The sequence below is a fragment of the Cygnus atratus genome, chromosome 7 (assembly GCF_013377495.2).
Source record: "Cygnus atratus isolate AKBS03 ecotype Queensland, Australia chromosome 7, CAtr_DNAZoo_HiC_assembly, whole genome shotgun sequence".
NCBI classification, from domain to species: Eukaryota; Metazoa; Chordata; class Aves; order Anseriformes; family Anatidae; genus Cygnus; species Cygnus atratus.
The window spans coordinates 15669043-15681913 of record NC_066368.1 but is presented as its reverse complement, the minus strand read 5'-3'; the positions used below and the strand labels follow the sequence as shown (position 1 = coordinate 15681913).

Sequence of the window (12871 nt, the reverse complement as noted above, 5' to 3'; positions counted from 1 at the left end):
AGTTATTTCTGTTCAGTAAATTCTCACTTAGATCCATTAGCAAACATAAAACTTAGGTTTATTGCACTAAAGATCCAGGGTATGAGTTTATCTGTGTATTAACTTGTTACTGGATTTGTGCCTCTGTAAAGCTTAAGAGGCCAACAAATTGATACAAATTAAATATCAAAATGTTCACTTAAAACTTAAAAACTGTAAAAGGGACGTGGAGGTTCTGGTCAATGAAAATTGAATGAGAGTCAGGAGTGTGCCCTGGCAGCTAAAAGGGCCAGCCATATTGTGGATCAGGTGGATCAGGCACAGCATTGCTAGCCAGCTGAGGGAAGTGATTGTCCTGCTCTGCTCTCGTGTGGCGTCACCTTGAGCATTGTGTTTGGTTCTGGGTGCCACAATATAAGGACATAAAACTATTCGCATACAAAGAGGACAACAAATATGGTGAATGGTCTAGAGGGCGAGACATATGAGGAGCGGCTGAGGGCACTTGGTTTGTTCAGCCCAGAGCAGAGCAGGCTGAGGGGAGGCCTCCTGGCATCCTGCAGCTTCTTCACGAGGGCAGCAGGGGAGGCTTCATGGCAGCCTGCAGCTTCCTCACGACAGCAGTAGAGGGGCAGGTGCTGAGTTCTGCTCTCTGGGGACAGCAGCAGGACCCGAAGGAACGGCATGGAGCTGGGACAGGGGAGGGTCAGGCTGGGTGTTAGGGAAAGGTTCTTCACTGAGAGATTGGTCAGGCACTGGCACAGGCTACCCAGGGAAGTGGTCACAGCACCAAACCTGCAGGAGTTTGAGAAGCATTTAGACAATGCTTCTCAACATGGTTTCATTTTTTGGGTGGTCCTGCATGGAGCCAGGAGTTGGACGTGTGGGTCCATTCCACCTCATGATTCTATGATCCTACCTTTGCTATAAACGGAGCTTACCTTCACCACAATGTACGTTTCACTAAAATTGTGTGGGAAGGGCTATGTTTTGCTTACAGAACAGGGGTTATGACTGAATATGTTAAAAGTATGATGCTTATTCGTAACAAGGCTTTCCACTGACAAGCCAAATGATACAGAAAGAACTATGAGGACATACGCATTGAAGCCAGCATTGCACCTAAAGCTGCTTAATAACAGCAGTTATTATGGGGAAAATTTTCTCATTTCCCTGGACTGTGTTCCTAGAACTGGGGATAAGCACCAGCCTACTGAATAAAAGTTTGCAGTTTTCTGCAGTAAGAAGATGCTGTCTTTATGTGCTCCTTCAATAAATTTCAGTACCCCAGAGGTTAGAAGTTCCACACAATGCAATTGCCATAGTAATGACCAGCATACACATTTATGCAAAACATCCTGGCCCCCCAAAAAACAAAAACAAAAACAACAACAACAAAAAAACAACACTGCCTTAAGCAGCTCTAACCTGCACATAATTTTTTCCCCTTAGTTTTTTTTTTTCCATTTTTTGAAAATATTTCAGATAAATAAGGCTGTCTCAGCCAGTTCTATTTAAGAGAAGATATGGATATGCACTAACATTCTGATTAAACTATTAATCCTTCACAGAAAGAAAATAAAATCTTTTCAGTGAAATGGAGGGATTTGGAAATTTCCTTGTGGTTTCCAGCACCACTGGATATATGTCATGATCTTAAAGCATTTAGCCTTAGAACAAACCCCTGCTCACTTCACGGTTAGAAAATTTATAGCAGGAAGTTGAGACCCAAAAATGAGGTGGGTCTCACCAGGAAGGGACCAGGAAGTACAATCTTCATCATGCACATCTAACTCCACAGCATGGAAACTCTTTAAGTGGCACTGGTTGCTGCAAGCAAAGTTTCTAGCCACTGATACTCTTGCTTGCACATATGATTAGCTCTGTTCCTCTTTCAGGAGAGCTAAGCAGTGCAGCATTAAAGACCTCTCAAAAGCCTGTAAATAGAGTATACTTCTATATCTCTTGAGGTGCCCTAAATGACATACTCAGAAATAAATACTCTTTTCTCCTCTTTCTATAATATTTTTTATCCATGTGTCCAGAGCTCCCACTGAAGCTGTGGCTCTTAACTTGTTAAATCAGTAGGTCACTAAGTGATCATGCTACCTAGTCTACTAGGATTAAAAAATAAAAAATTCTGTCCCTTATAATAACCTTTCTATCCCCTGAGTCTTGTGCCCCTAAGCCTACTTATTCTTCGTGCTTCAACACGTGTAGTGGGACTAACCATTTCAGCCCCTCATGGCCATAGCCTCAGGGCTATGATGCTTTACAGGAAAATAGGGGTATGAGACTGAACTCTTTCAGACTGAGGGTACAGAACCAATGCCTCCCACACCATGGGGAGTGATCCAGCTACAGTTGTGTCTCCTTCCATCTCATTCCTTACAGGAAAGGAATAAGCCTTCTTCCCTGCCCTTTCAAGGATAGTAATCTGAGGGCCTAAGCATGGGAGATAGAAGGGATTGACTGCATTCTCCACCGGTTAGCTCAAGCACCTTTCTGTCTAGTGTAGTGTCTCTGAATCATATCATTATGCTGTTCCTAACACAATCTTTGCCTTGCAAATGAATGATTTTGGCATAAACTCAAAGCTCTGGATTCTACATGAACAGCCAGCATTCAGTGACACTCAGAGTCAGATTTGTGGGTAATCTCAGTCTGTAGATATAACCTAATTCACACAGGAAATCTGTGAAGAAGCAATCAGCTCTTCCAGACCAGCATTCTAACATCAGTTTTCTTTATAAATCACAAGTAAAGACTGCGTAGCAAATATGCAAGTGAGACTGTCTATACAAAATCCTCTCTGAAATTGGTATGCAGGTTTAAAAGTAAGTTTTTAGATTTTTAGATTCCAGATAAAAATAAATATCTTACTATCTCTGAAAACACATTTTTTAGTTCAATTACTTTGCCTTCAAGGAGATATGAAGGTTCTTCCAGCTATCTATCAGAGAAAATTGGTCCATTTCTATAGTATTAATTCCTGCTGCTTAAAATTAGCCTGGGCCACATCATACAGAGGGAGAAGGTGATCCAACTGAAGTAATTTTAAAACCACCCTTTTTGGTTAATTATGAAGGAAAAAAATAACTCAGTCTACTACTTCACTTGGGTAAGAATGTGGCAGTGAAATTTTTGTGAAAATTTTAGTAATAATTACAATAAGAAAGGTAGAGGTTCAGTGGCTTTGGCACCACATTTCAGCTGTTATGTCAGAAAATGCTTGCACTTGGAAGATTCCCTCATGCACTCAGGAAACCGAAAGTGCAAATTACATTACTGCAGGGAGAAGCTGTGTTTTGAATTTGAACAGATGGAAAGATACCTGTACTAGAGCAACACTGATGAAGTCACATGCATGGTATAACTAATATTTTAGTGCTGTTTGAAACAATAATGTTTTTATAAATATATTCTTAAACTCCAATACCAGCTTTTTTCCAGAAGTGAAAAAAAGAGACACAAACTCAGACCTGACACATGAACTCATAGCAGCTGTGCAAATGTACCTTTCATTGGTCTGAGTGATTCAAAAAATTGCTATATTCAATGGGCAGAAGAAAAGGAGCACTGTGCATCCCACCCCTGCTTAGGCAAACTATGGGAAACATTTAAGTATGTGAGTTTCTCAGGAAACCATCAGCAAATCTGATCTCTCTTAGCTTTGGCACCCTGAAGGATAAACCACAGAGTAATCCTCTCAGGGTTACCACAGGATGAAACAGGCACTGGAACTCACAGAAGTTTGAAGACAGTCAATGTCAGTAGGCAAGAAAAGGTCTGTGGTGGGGTACAATGTTCTGGTAGTAAACATTTGTTCAGCCTGTGTTGCCAGCTACAGGAGTCTTGTCTTAGATTATTTGGACTGTTGCATCAGTCAGCCCTACCTTATTCTATCAATTTCTACCAGGAACCAGAGAATGGTGTGTGTCTTGTGTGTCCTGTATCTTTGCTGTATCTTAACTTCTGATAATGTCTAAGTGGCATGATGTCAGGTCAATAAATAACTTAATGAAATTGATTAGAAAGCATATGTGAGTGGATCCATTCAGTTTCCCTAAGTATGCATGTTTCTCAGCAGCTCAGGGCTGCCCCTGAGCACTATACAACTGTCACTGATAATGCATTTTATGAAGATACTCCTGTAGTTTATGTATTACTCAACATATTATTAATAACTCATTTATCTCAATCAATTTTTCATTATTACTGCTAACACTGCATTGTTACCATGCAATCTGCAAAGTAAATAACCAGACAATGATTGTAACAACAGATGGTCATTTGTGATCATGTAATTACATGGCCATGGCTGCCCTACAAACTCATCTTCTACCCTCACTTGCAAACTGCGGATAAAGACAATGGTAAATGATATTTCAATTTGATAGAACTCCCGGACTAATTACAACACAATTCACTAGATATTGTGAGATATTTATATCAGACTAATTTCATGGACAGCTGTGTCAGTTAAATGAAAAATGATGTGATGTACGTATGTAGACTTTGCAAGCAGAACATTATAAGTGCTTACGGATCTACCGGTGCTGTTTACTGATGGTCGTGCACAAGTATACACAAAAAGCTTCCAAAGCATCTCACTGAAAACTAGGGTAATAACTCTTAAACTAGTTATGCAAGTTTTGCTGCAGAAATTCTTGGGTTTATACTAAATTAATGTAAACATTAAAAACATCACATTTAAATAGTTATTATAAGTTGTACGCTGCCTGTCATGGGAACATATAATCTATTTTTAAAAATTAATTTTAGTAGGTATGTTTCATAGTGCACAGAAGTTGGAGTCAATACACTTCCTTCCTTTAGTCTTTTGTATCTCATTTTCCTCTAACTTCCCCATATAAACAGGTTACCTTCTTATGCAGTAAGTATTGTAGTAATAACTCAGACAAGCATTCTGAAGCAAATTTATCTAAAACCTTCTAAAATTTTAAAATGACAGGACAACACAAGTACAAAATATTATTTCACGAAGAATAGCCTTAAAATTCTTCATTCACCTGTTATGAAGATTCAAAATATTCTACCAGCTTTTAAAATAAATCATATTTACGATTTCACAAAAGCCTGAAGATTACTCTGCAACAAGTATGGGTATATTGTCTATATTTGCATCTAGCAATAATAGTGATACAACCATTCATTGCTTTATAATTTCATAAATGTATAACACAACAATTTATACTGAAAAGTTTCCTAGTTATGTTCTTTTCTTGTTTTTCTTAGACAGGAATTATTCCAATTAAGATATGTAGCTTGTTGTTTATTATTCCTTGTAACTACTCAGTTTGAACTTTATATCTCAGTAAGTGTTCACTTGAAATGGGTAAAAATTGTAAGATGATTTTTTACACACAAATATAGAAGGTCAATTAATTACATGCTACTGTTTTCAGAATGCTTGCTGAGAATTAGCATGAGTGCTTAGATGAGTAATGCTATGATTTTTTCTAATAATAGAAATATTACAAAGTTTTTTTTGTTTTTTTTTTGTTTGGTTGGTTTTTGTTTTGTTTTGTTTTGTTGTTTTAATTCAAAGTGTGGACATTGTCCCGAGCCAAGAAATAACTTGTTTAGTTTAACAAACCAAACGGCCCCTATGCTTACAGTAGCTCAAGCCATGCCTACTCTGTGCATCTCTTTACACTATACCCCTGGAAAGAATGGAGCTATGAAAGATATGAAATAGTCCATAAATCTTAAGTGTACTGTGCTTCGTCTCCTTACTGTGAGCTGTAATTAAAAGACATAATCATGCTATAAACATTAGTCTACCCAAGCAGACACTTAGGGGTCACCCAGTGATGCCAGAGCCATCCTCAGATAAATGGCATAATAATGACTTCTCATACAATCCTTAAGGTTAGAAAGGACTTATTCTAAAGAACTTAAAATCCACAGACAAAGTAAGAAAAGAAAAAGAACTAACAATATTATGTTAAAAGATACAATTTCAAATTTTAATTATCTAATAAGAATTACTAAGGCATATACTTACAGCTTGACATATAATTGGGTATTTAATGCGATTGATTCCACCAGCAAAAACAGCAAAGGTAAGAGCAGTATGAAAACAAAAGTTGAGAAGCATGTGCCATCCTTTTCTGCTTATTCGGATTGTACTGTTGAAAAATAACATTTAAAAATGAAAAAAAAAAAAAAAGCATACCCACTATGCAAACTATACTTTGGAAAAATGCTTAACACGATAGAATTAAATTCACTGATTCTTGAATACCTACACAGCAATATGCTTATAGAACACAGGCTGATTTATACAGCACTGAAGTCAATAACAGAGGACGTAAAAAGAGTCTACTCATTTAAAGGTTCCTCCATCAAATCAAACATCTAAAGAAGAGTGAGAAAAGCAAAAGGCTTATTGCATAACTTTAGATATGCAGAAGTTTAACAAGACATCTCTAAAGAATTAAATGGAAGCTGAAGATCAGAAGTCATTGCATTAAGTTCACTTAATTAATATTTAGCAGCTTCTACAGTACAATACATTCCTACTCTTCTAAATTGCTAATGGTGTTTAACAGAAGTATGCAGTTAAAATGACATTTATATAAATCTTTTATATAAAGGAAAACACAAGTTTTCTAAAACCAAGAAGACTTAAAAGTTGAAGAAAGTTTCTTTTACCCAATCACAGTTAACAAATCTTTCAGCCAAACCAATACCAGAAGTGTAGCTGTCCTAGGTGCTGGTGTTTTGCCGTTTCAACAGAATTTGCCAGACAACACTTTGATAGTGCCTGTGGTTTTATATTAAATTGTCAAGTTAGAAGTTTTAAGAACTATACAGACCATTTAGAAATACATCTCAGGAAAGATACAGTTTGGTAAAGGTTGATATAACTTTTTTTTTTTGGTCTTCTCTGGTCTAAATCATGTTGACAATGTTACCATCCGGCAGCAATTCACAACATTCATCTTCTCAGTGAGGGTTAGAAAAATTGCAATATCTCAGCGTGACTCCAATCATTCTAACACAAGTCCTTTAAAACTGGATTCTTACCTGTGATGGACAATGTAGGTGATAATGGAAGCAAACAGGCACAACAACATAACTGCAGTACATGCATATACCACAGGGTGCAGAAACTCCCCTGGGTACTGGGGGAAAGACAGCACTGTCTTAAAATCCTATGGAGAAAACAAAATGATTTAACACTGTTAGGCATGTGTGAAAGTCAGACTTCATTTCAATATGACCTGTCATTTCTATCTGTTTCCTCTCTAGAGCAGGAAAATAAAATGATGAACTTTTTATGTAGATACAGTTCATGAATTTAGATTGACATCAGACTGCTCCTTCCTCATCTGCATACACTTTGCAAGAGAAATTAACCTTTTTGTACGAGCAGACATATCCTAATTAAAAAAAAAAAATCTGAAAAAGTATACAGAATATTATATCTTGCAGGCTTTAGTAATATCCGTTTCTTCAGATAACATGAACTTTATGCATGTATTTTACTAGGATATTAAATACAAAATATCAAATTACCATAAAGGTCTCTAAATGGCATACAGACAACTTCAGAAGAACCACTCAAAGGAACGAAAGCCCTGAGATTACATCCAAAATATTGACTTAGCAGCTCCTATATTCAAATACCATCCCTAGTTGATGCACCCCATCTGACCCAGTGACCTTTGTGCTTAAAAGCAAATACTCTACTACCTATACAAATTCAAACGTAGTTTGACAGCTATATTAACAGAAAAGTAAAGATCTGTGTGTTTCTTTTGGACCTGCTAGTGTCTACTAACAAAATTCTTCATAAAAAAAATATCAAGAAAAACATTAGTATCTTTGTAAAATTAATCATATTAATTTCCCATTCTAAAGTACTGGATCTCACAATGAAGAAATAATAAGAGAGCTAAGTCTGCAGGTGAAATGGATGGAAAGCAGGAGACTGTTACAGAAAACAGTGTCTTCACACTGTCTGAATTAAACAAAACATTAGAGTTCCACTGTAATACACTAAGCCACATCTGTTTGTGGCACTACATTTCTGAAAAAAAAATAAAATACCATAAATTAGATACATAACTTATCACCCAAGTGCAAACAAAGTATTATCTGTATGCCAGTTTCCATGGGCAATCCCACTAACTGTTAGCTGTGCACACAGGAACACACTCCCATCCTAGCACAGAAAAATGTAAAATTCAAAAAAGCTACTAAAATACAATCCAGGAAACACTAACACTGAAAATAATGACAAACTGTTTTGTTTGTTTGTTTGTTTTTTAATCTTATTGATCAATTTTAGGTTGTGGTGGAGTTTAGCTGCCCAGCAGGGTAAACCACCACACCTGGAAGAAAATACAATTTTCTTGAGGTGAAATCTCCTCTTGGATACTGGGACACTAATGCTAATACTTTTTTCTTTTTCTTTTTTTTCAAATTGCATTTGTGTGCAGAGAGCTGCTTTCCAGCACCATTTGTGTATATGAACTTGTCCATGTACAAGCAGCTAACATTCATGAGTACATGCAGTTATTAAATTAGGGAACAAGGCACAGTTTGGTTTACCTCCCAAGTAATATATGCCGTAGTAGTCATTATTTTTCTTTGTAACAGCTTTAAACTTCCAAAGAGTGATTGTAGCAGTTTCACCAGATGTGTATTAATTTCAGACATAAACAGAGCAGCTTACAACATATATAAACAAGACTGTCAAAATGAACAAATAGCATGAACTAGATAGCAAATATACGTCATCACAACCTTCTATCACAGAGTACCACAGTACTACTCTTCAAGTACTTCCTCAGCTAGTGTGTGTCCCTCAGTTTGAACTCCTCAGTTAAATTTGTTCAGTCACTTGTCCCATACACAAGCACTCTCTGAGCCCTGCCCAGTATGCCAAGACTCAAAGTCAGTGATGGAGTCACTTGTCACAGAGGTAATCTTATGCTGTCTCCTAATATTTTTGCTACTCTTCCCTCAACCACAGATGGAAGTGAAGAGGTAAAGAATTCTGACTTTTGATTTGGTAGCTTTTTAGTGCTACCAACCTATTCTCTTGATGCTTTCTCCAGATTTTTGCTGTTGTTGTTTGTAATTAATTCAGGATATTCTGAATTCAAAAATTTCATATAATTCTTTAGAGGTCTGTGGTTTCAACACATTTCTTCCTTCCCCCCCCCACATCATCTCCCCATTAATTCTTTCACAGTGGCACACTGTTCTTTACAAGAAATGTTCACTACAGTTTTGGCTCAAATATATAACTGGACTATTAATGAAAATACTGGACAATTTAACAAGAAATACTCTGCTGAACATGTTCACTATTACTAATTAATCATGTTTTGGTATACCAATAGCATAGTTTGTTGAAATTTTACATATATACTTGCTTCATTGTGTATTAAGAAACCTTACTATAACATCGTTGCAACAGTGAAGTTATTTAAGTAAATATATATCTTGGACACTTCTGGAAGAGTCTGAAAAATTAAAAAAATCATGAAAAATGAAACATACCAAAGGTACACATTTATCTAGCAACAAATGAAAATGACTTTGCATCACGTGGCATCAGTCAGTGTACTAAAGAATTATCTTTTATATAGTGTAAATGCAAGTATCAGCCAATCACTATGTTTGAATACTTATGTAAAAGAAAATGCCATATGTTTTACAGGAATACAGCCATTTTGCATGCAGAAGAATCAAGAACAACCGGCAACTTAAATCTAATTCCACTTTAAAATCTTCATTTTTTATTATCTCTTTTCTAATCTTGTACAGCAATTAAATGCTAAAACTTTTGAGTATCATAATGTGCTATTACCAATGTAGAAAATATTTTTAAAGATTTTTGTACTGATTTCATTATAGATATATAATAAATTCATCTTGTCTGCTCTTTAATGGCAATTAAATATTATTGATTTGTCAACTTCCCCTGAGTAATCCTCTGAGGAAGAGAGCACGCAGAAAACAAAGTTTTGTGGTTTGTTTTTTTTTCACGCTGCATGCAAAGCAGTATAATTGTATGTTAGATTTAAATAAGGCAGGTTTAGTTTATTTCCTGGAAGTGACGGAAACGATGATAGTACTGAAAAAAATTGGGAATTATCTACAGGAAAATGAATACACACAAAACTGTTACCTTTACAAACGAAATGCTGTGTACAACTCGAAGACCAGTAAAATATTGTCTAATGAGACATCATCATTCATTCACCCTTATAACATGATGTGGTGTAAATACATTGTGCTCACAAGGCACAATAGAAATTAGTGATGGAAATTAATGACGAAAGATATTTATCAGCTATTTTGTCCATCGATGAGAATTACAAAAATATCAGAGTGCAAGTGGGACTGTTTCACTTGAGTCTTCAAATTCAAAAATCAACTAAAATAGACACATCTATCCTGATCACTTTAAATTAAATATGAAAGTATAAAGAGGTACAGATGAATTACATGCCACAGGCATCCCTGAGATATCTAATAGCAGATGCTGAGAAAGGTGAAGGGAAGATACAGTGAGCTAGCATTAAATATCTGGTACTTCCATGAAATCATATATGCTAAAAAAACTATAAATCTAGTTTGTGTTGTAACTTTTTTAAAATCCATATACTGATATTAGATTATATATTTATTTTGATAAATTTCTTATAACAATATGACTTAAGAAAGTATAATCTAATTATTTTTTGTGTTTAAAGCACGATACGTGAAATTGTTTTCCCCAAGGAATTCATATCCATGTGCCTCAGAGACTTAGAAGTGCATTTGAACAATCAGTTACAGTAAGAGTTAGATTCCTCATACTTAAGTAAAAGGAAAATCAGTTAGGTGCCAAAGTCTGTTAGGATGCTTAGCAGCACCAGAATAAGGAAATTAGGTGAAGAGTTGGGTCACTACAAGGAGCTGAAAACACTGCAATGCACACTGAGTGGAGCAGCTGATATGCTAGAAGGCAGGGTAGCCATTTGGTGGAATCTCAAGAGGCTGGAGGAATGGGCTGACTGGAACCTCATGAAGTTCATTAAGGAGAAATAAAAGTTTTTCATCTCTGGGACAGAGGAACCCTGACAGCAGTACAGTTTGAGAGACAAGTGACTGGAAGCCAGCTTTACAGAAAAGGATCAAGGGGTATTGCTGGACAATAAATTGAAAGCAAATCAGTGGTGAGCCGCTGTGTCATGTACCATTAGCCACACATTGGGCTGTATTAGAAAATAACAGACAGCAGGTTGAAGGAAGTGATTATTTTCGTCTATTCAGCATTTATGAGACCAAATCTCAACCAGCGTGGGATACTCCAGTACAATGAAGATGTTGAAAAAATGGAAGTCCATTAGAAGCAACAAAAACAATAAGGTGGCTGAAGACCTAGATCCTAGGACTTTAACTTGCATCTCTATCACCCAAGAGTTGGCCCATTTTACTGAGCTCCTTTACAGTCTGGATCCCTTTACACTCTTGTGGAAGCTGCACCACTGACAATGGAAGATCCCTTAAAGCAACAGAAAGCAAGAGCAAATAGATATAAAGAGCTTGAGCCAGAGGCCTGCTTTGTTATTAAGTTAGGGCATTTTGAAGGACATGAACCTGGATTTTTGTTCCCACTGCCAAGCCACCTTATGCATTTTACAGCACAAAAAAATACATATTATTCAGTATAATTTAATAAAAAGTAGATAGTAGATATAATCCAAGGAGAAAAGAATTAAAGAGATCTTGCTCTTATGATTATACTCACTCCAAGGCTTTGTACAAAAGATTAGAACATTCTGAAAAAGACAGAAACCTTCTGGGAAGTTGGTTTCAATACAGTGCACTAGGCCTAAGCACTGTCTGCTATGTGAACAGTACATGCCAGCTCAAAACTCAGGTGAAGAGTGTGCAGATCTTTGCTAGGCCTCTGACTGACAGCAGAGCTTGGAAACTTAGCTCTACACTACAGGAAGTATCTATAGTTGCTTATCAACATAAATTACAAAAAGCTTATTCTTAAAACTCCCTCTTTAAAAGCAGCCTGATTTTTCAAAGGATTGAATGTCTCTTCAATAGTCTGTTATGGGAAAGCCCTGTGTTTCCTATGGGGAAAATGTCAAATACCATAATCATGCCAACCTTCTAAATAACATCTCTGTAATACTTCCCTGACTCATGAATTAATTTCTCGAAAGGCTTAAACAGGCTGTTTAACTTGGAGAAACCCTGAAACATGGACATTTAGAAGACTATTTTCAGGACTGGACTTCATGAATAGGTAAAAGAAATCCTGCAATTGTCTCCAGTCACATTGAAAATATTGAAAATGTAGTATTTGTGGTGTTGTGATCCTTCCAGCTTGGAAAGACTTAAAAAGTTCAGGAAATGTTCATAAAACAAGGGAAAAATCCTTTAACTCCTTTGGCATGATCCCTTACTAGGACCTTGCCTCTCCTCAATTTCTCCTTCACACAATTTTTCCAAGGTTTGCTTCCAGCGTGGTTTCAAAATTTGCTCTGTTTTTGTCAGCTTGGTCTCCTCAGCCCTAATTATCTCCAATAGCCATCCACTTTTCCAGTGAATGACTCTTTCAGTTGCAATAAAAAACAACCCAACAAACAACAAATGAACAAACAAAAAAGAAACCCACCTATGTTATTCAGAAGAAGTAGATATAAGATGACAATAAAGGAAAGGAGCTGGTTTCAATTTTATGTTTGTTCAACCTATCTCCAAGATTAAAATAAAAAATGCTAACAATATTTATTAATCCATTTTATCTTAATTGAGAAGTAGCATACATAGACTTAAGAATTTTGCTAGTTCTTATTTGTCAGATTTGAGAAAAATTACTATTGACAAAGCAGTCTTGTCA

General features: G+C 36.3%; 1 protein-coding gene across 5 annotated transcripts in view; it reads right to left on the bottom strand.

Annotated features, from left to right (window-relative positions):
- ADGRA1 (adhesion G protein-coupled receptor A1) overlaps window positions 1–12871 on the bottom strand; it is a 277156-nt gene that overhangs the window by 40178 nt on the left and 224107 nt on the right. For all 5 annotated transcript variants that reach the window (XM_035545601.2, XM_035545609.2, XM_035545594.2 and 2 more), the window contains 2 exons: window positions 7036–7163; window positions 6011–6134 (listed from right to left, as the gene is read on the bottom strand). In XM_035545601.2, the coding sequence (XP_035401494.1) occupies window positions 6011–6134; window positions 7036–7163 (252 nt within the window). The remainder of the gene's footprint in view (window positions 1–6010; window positions 6135–7035; window positions 7164–12871) is intronic.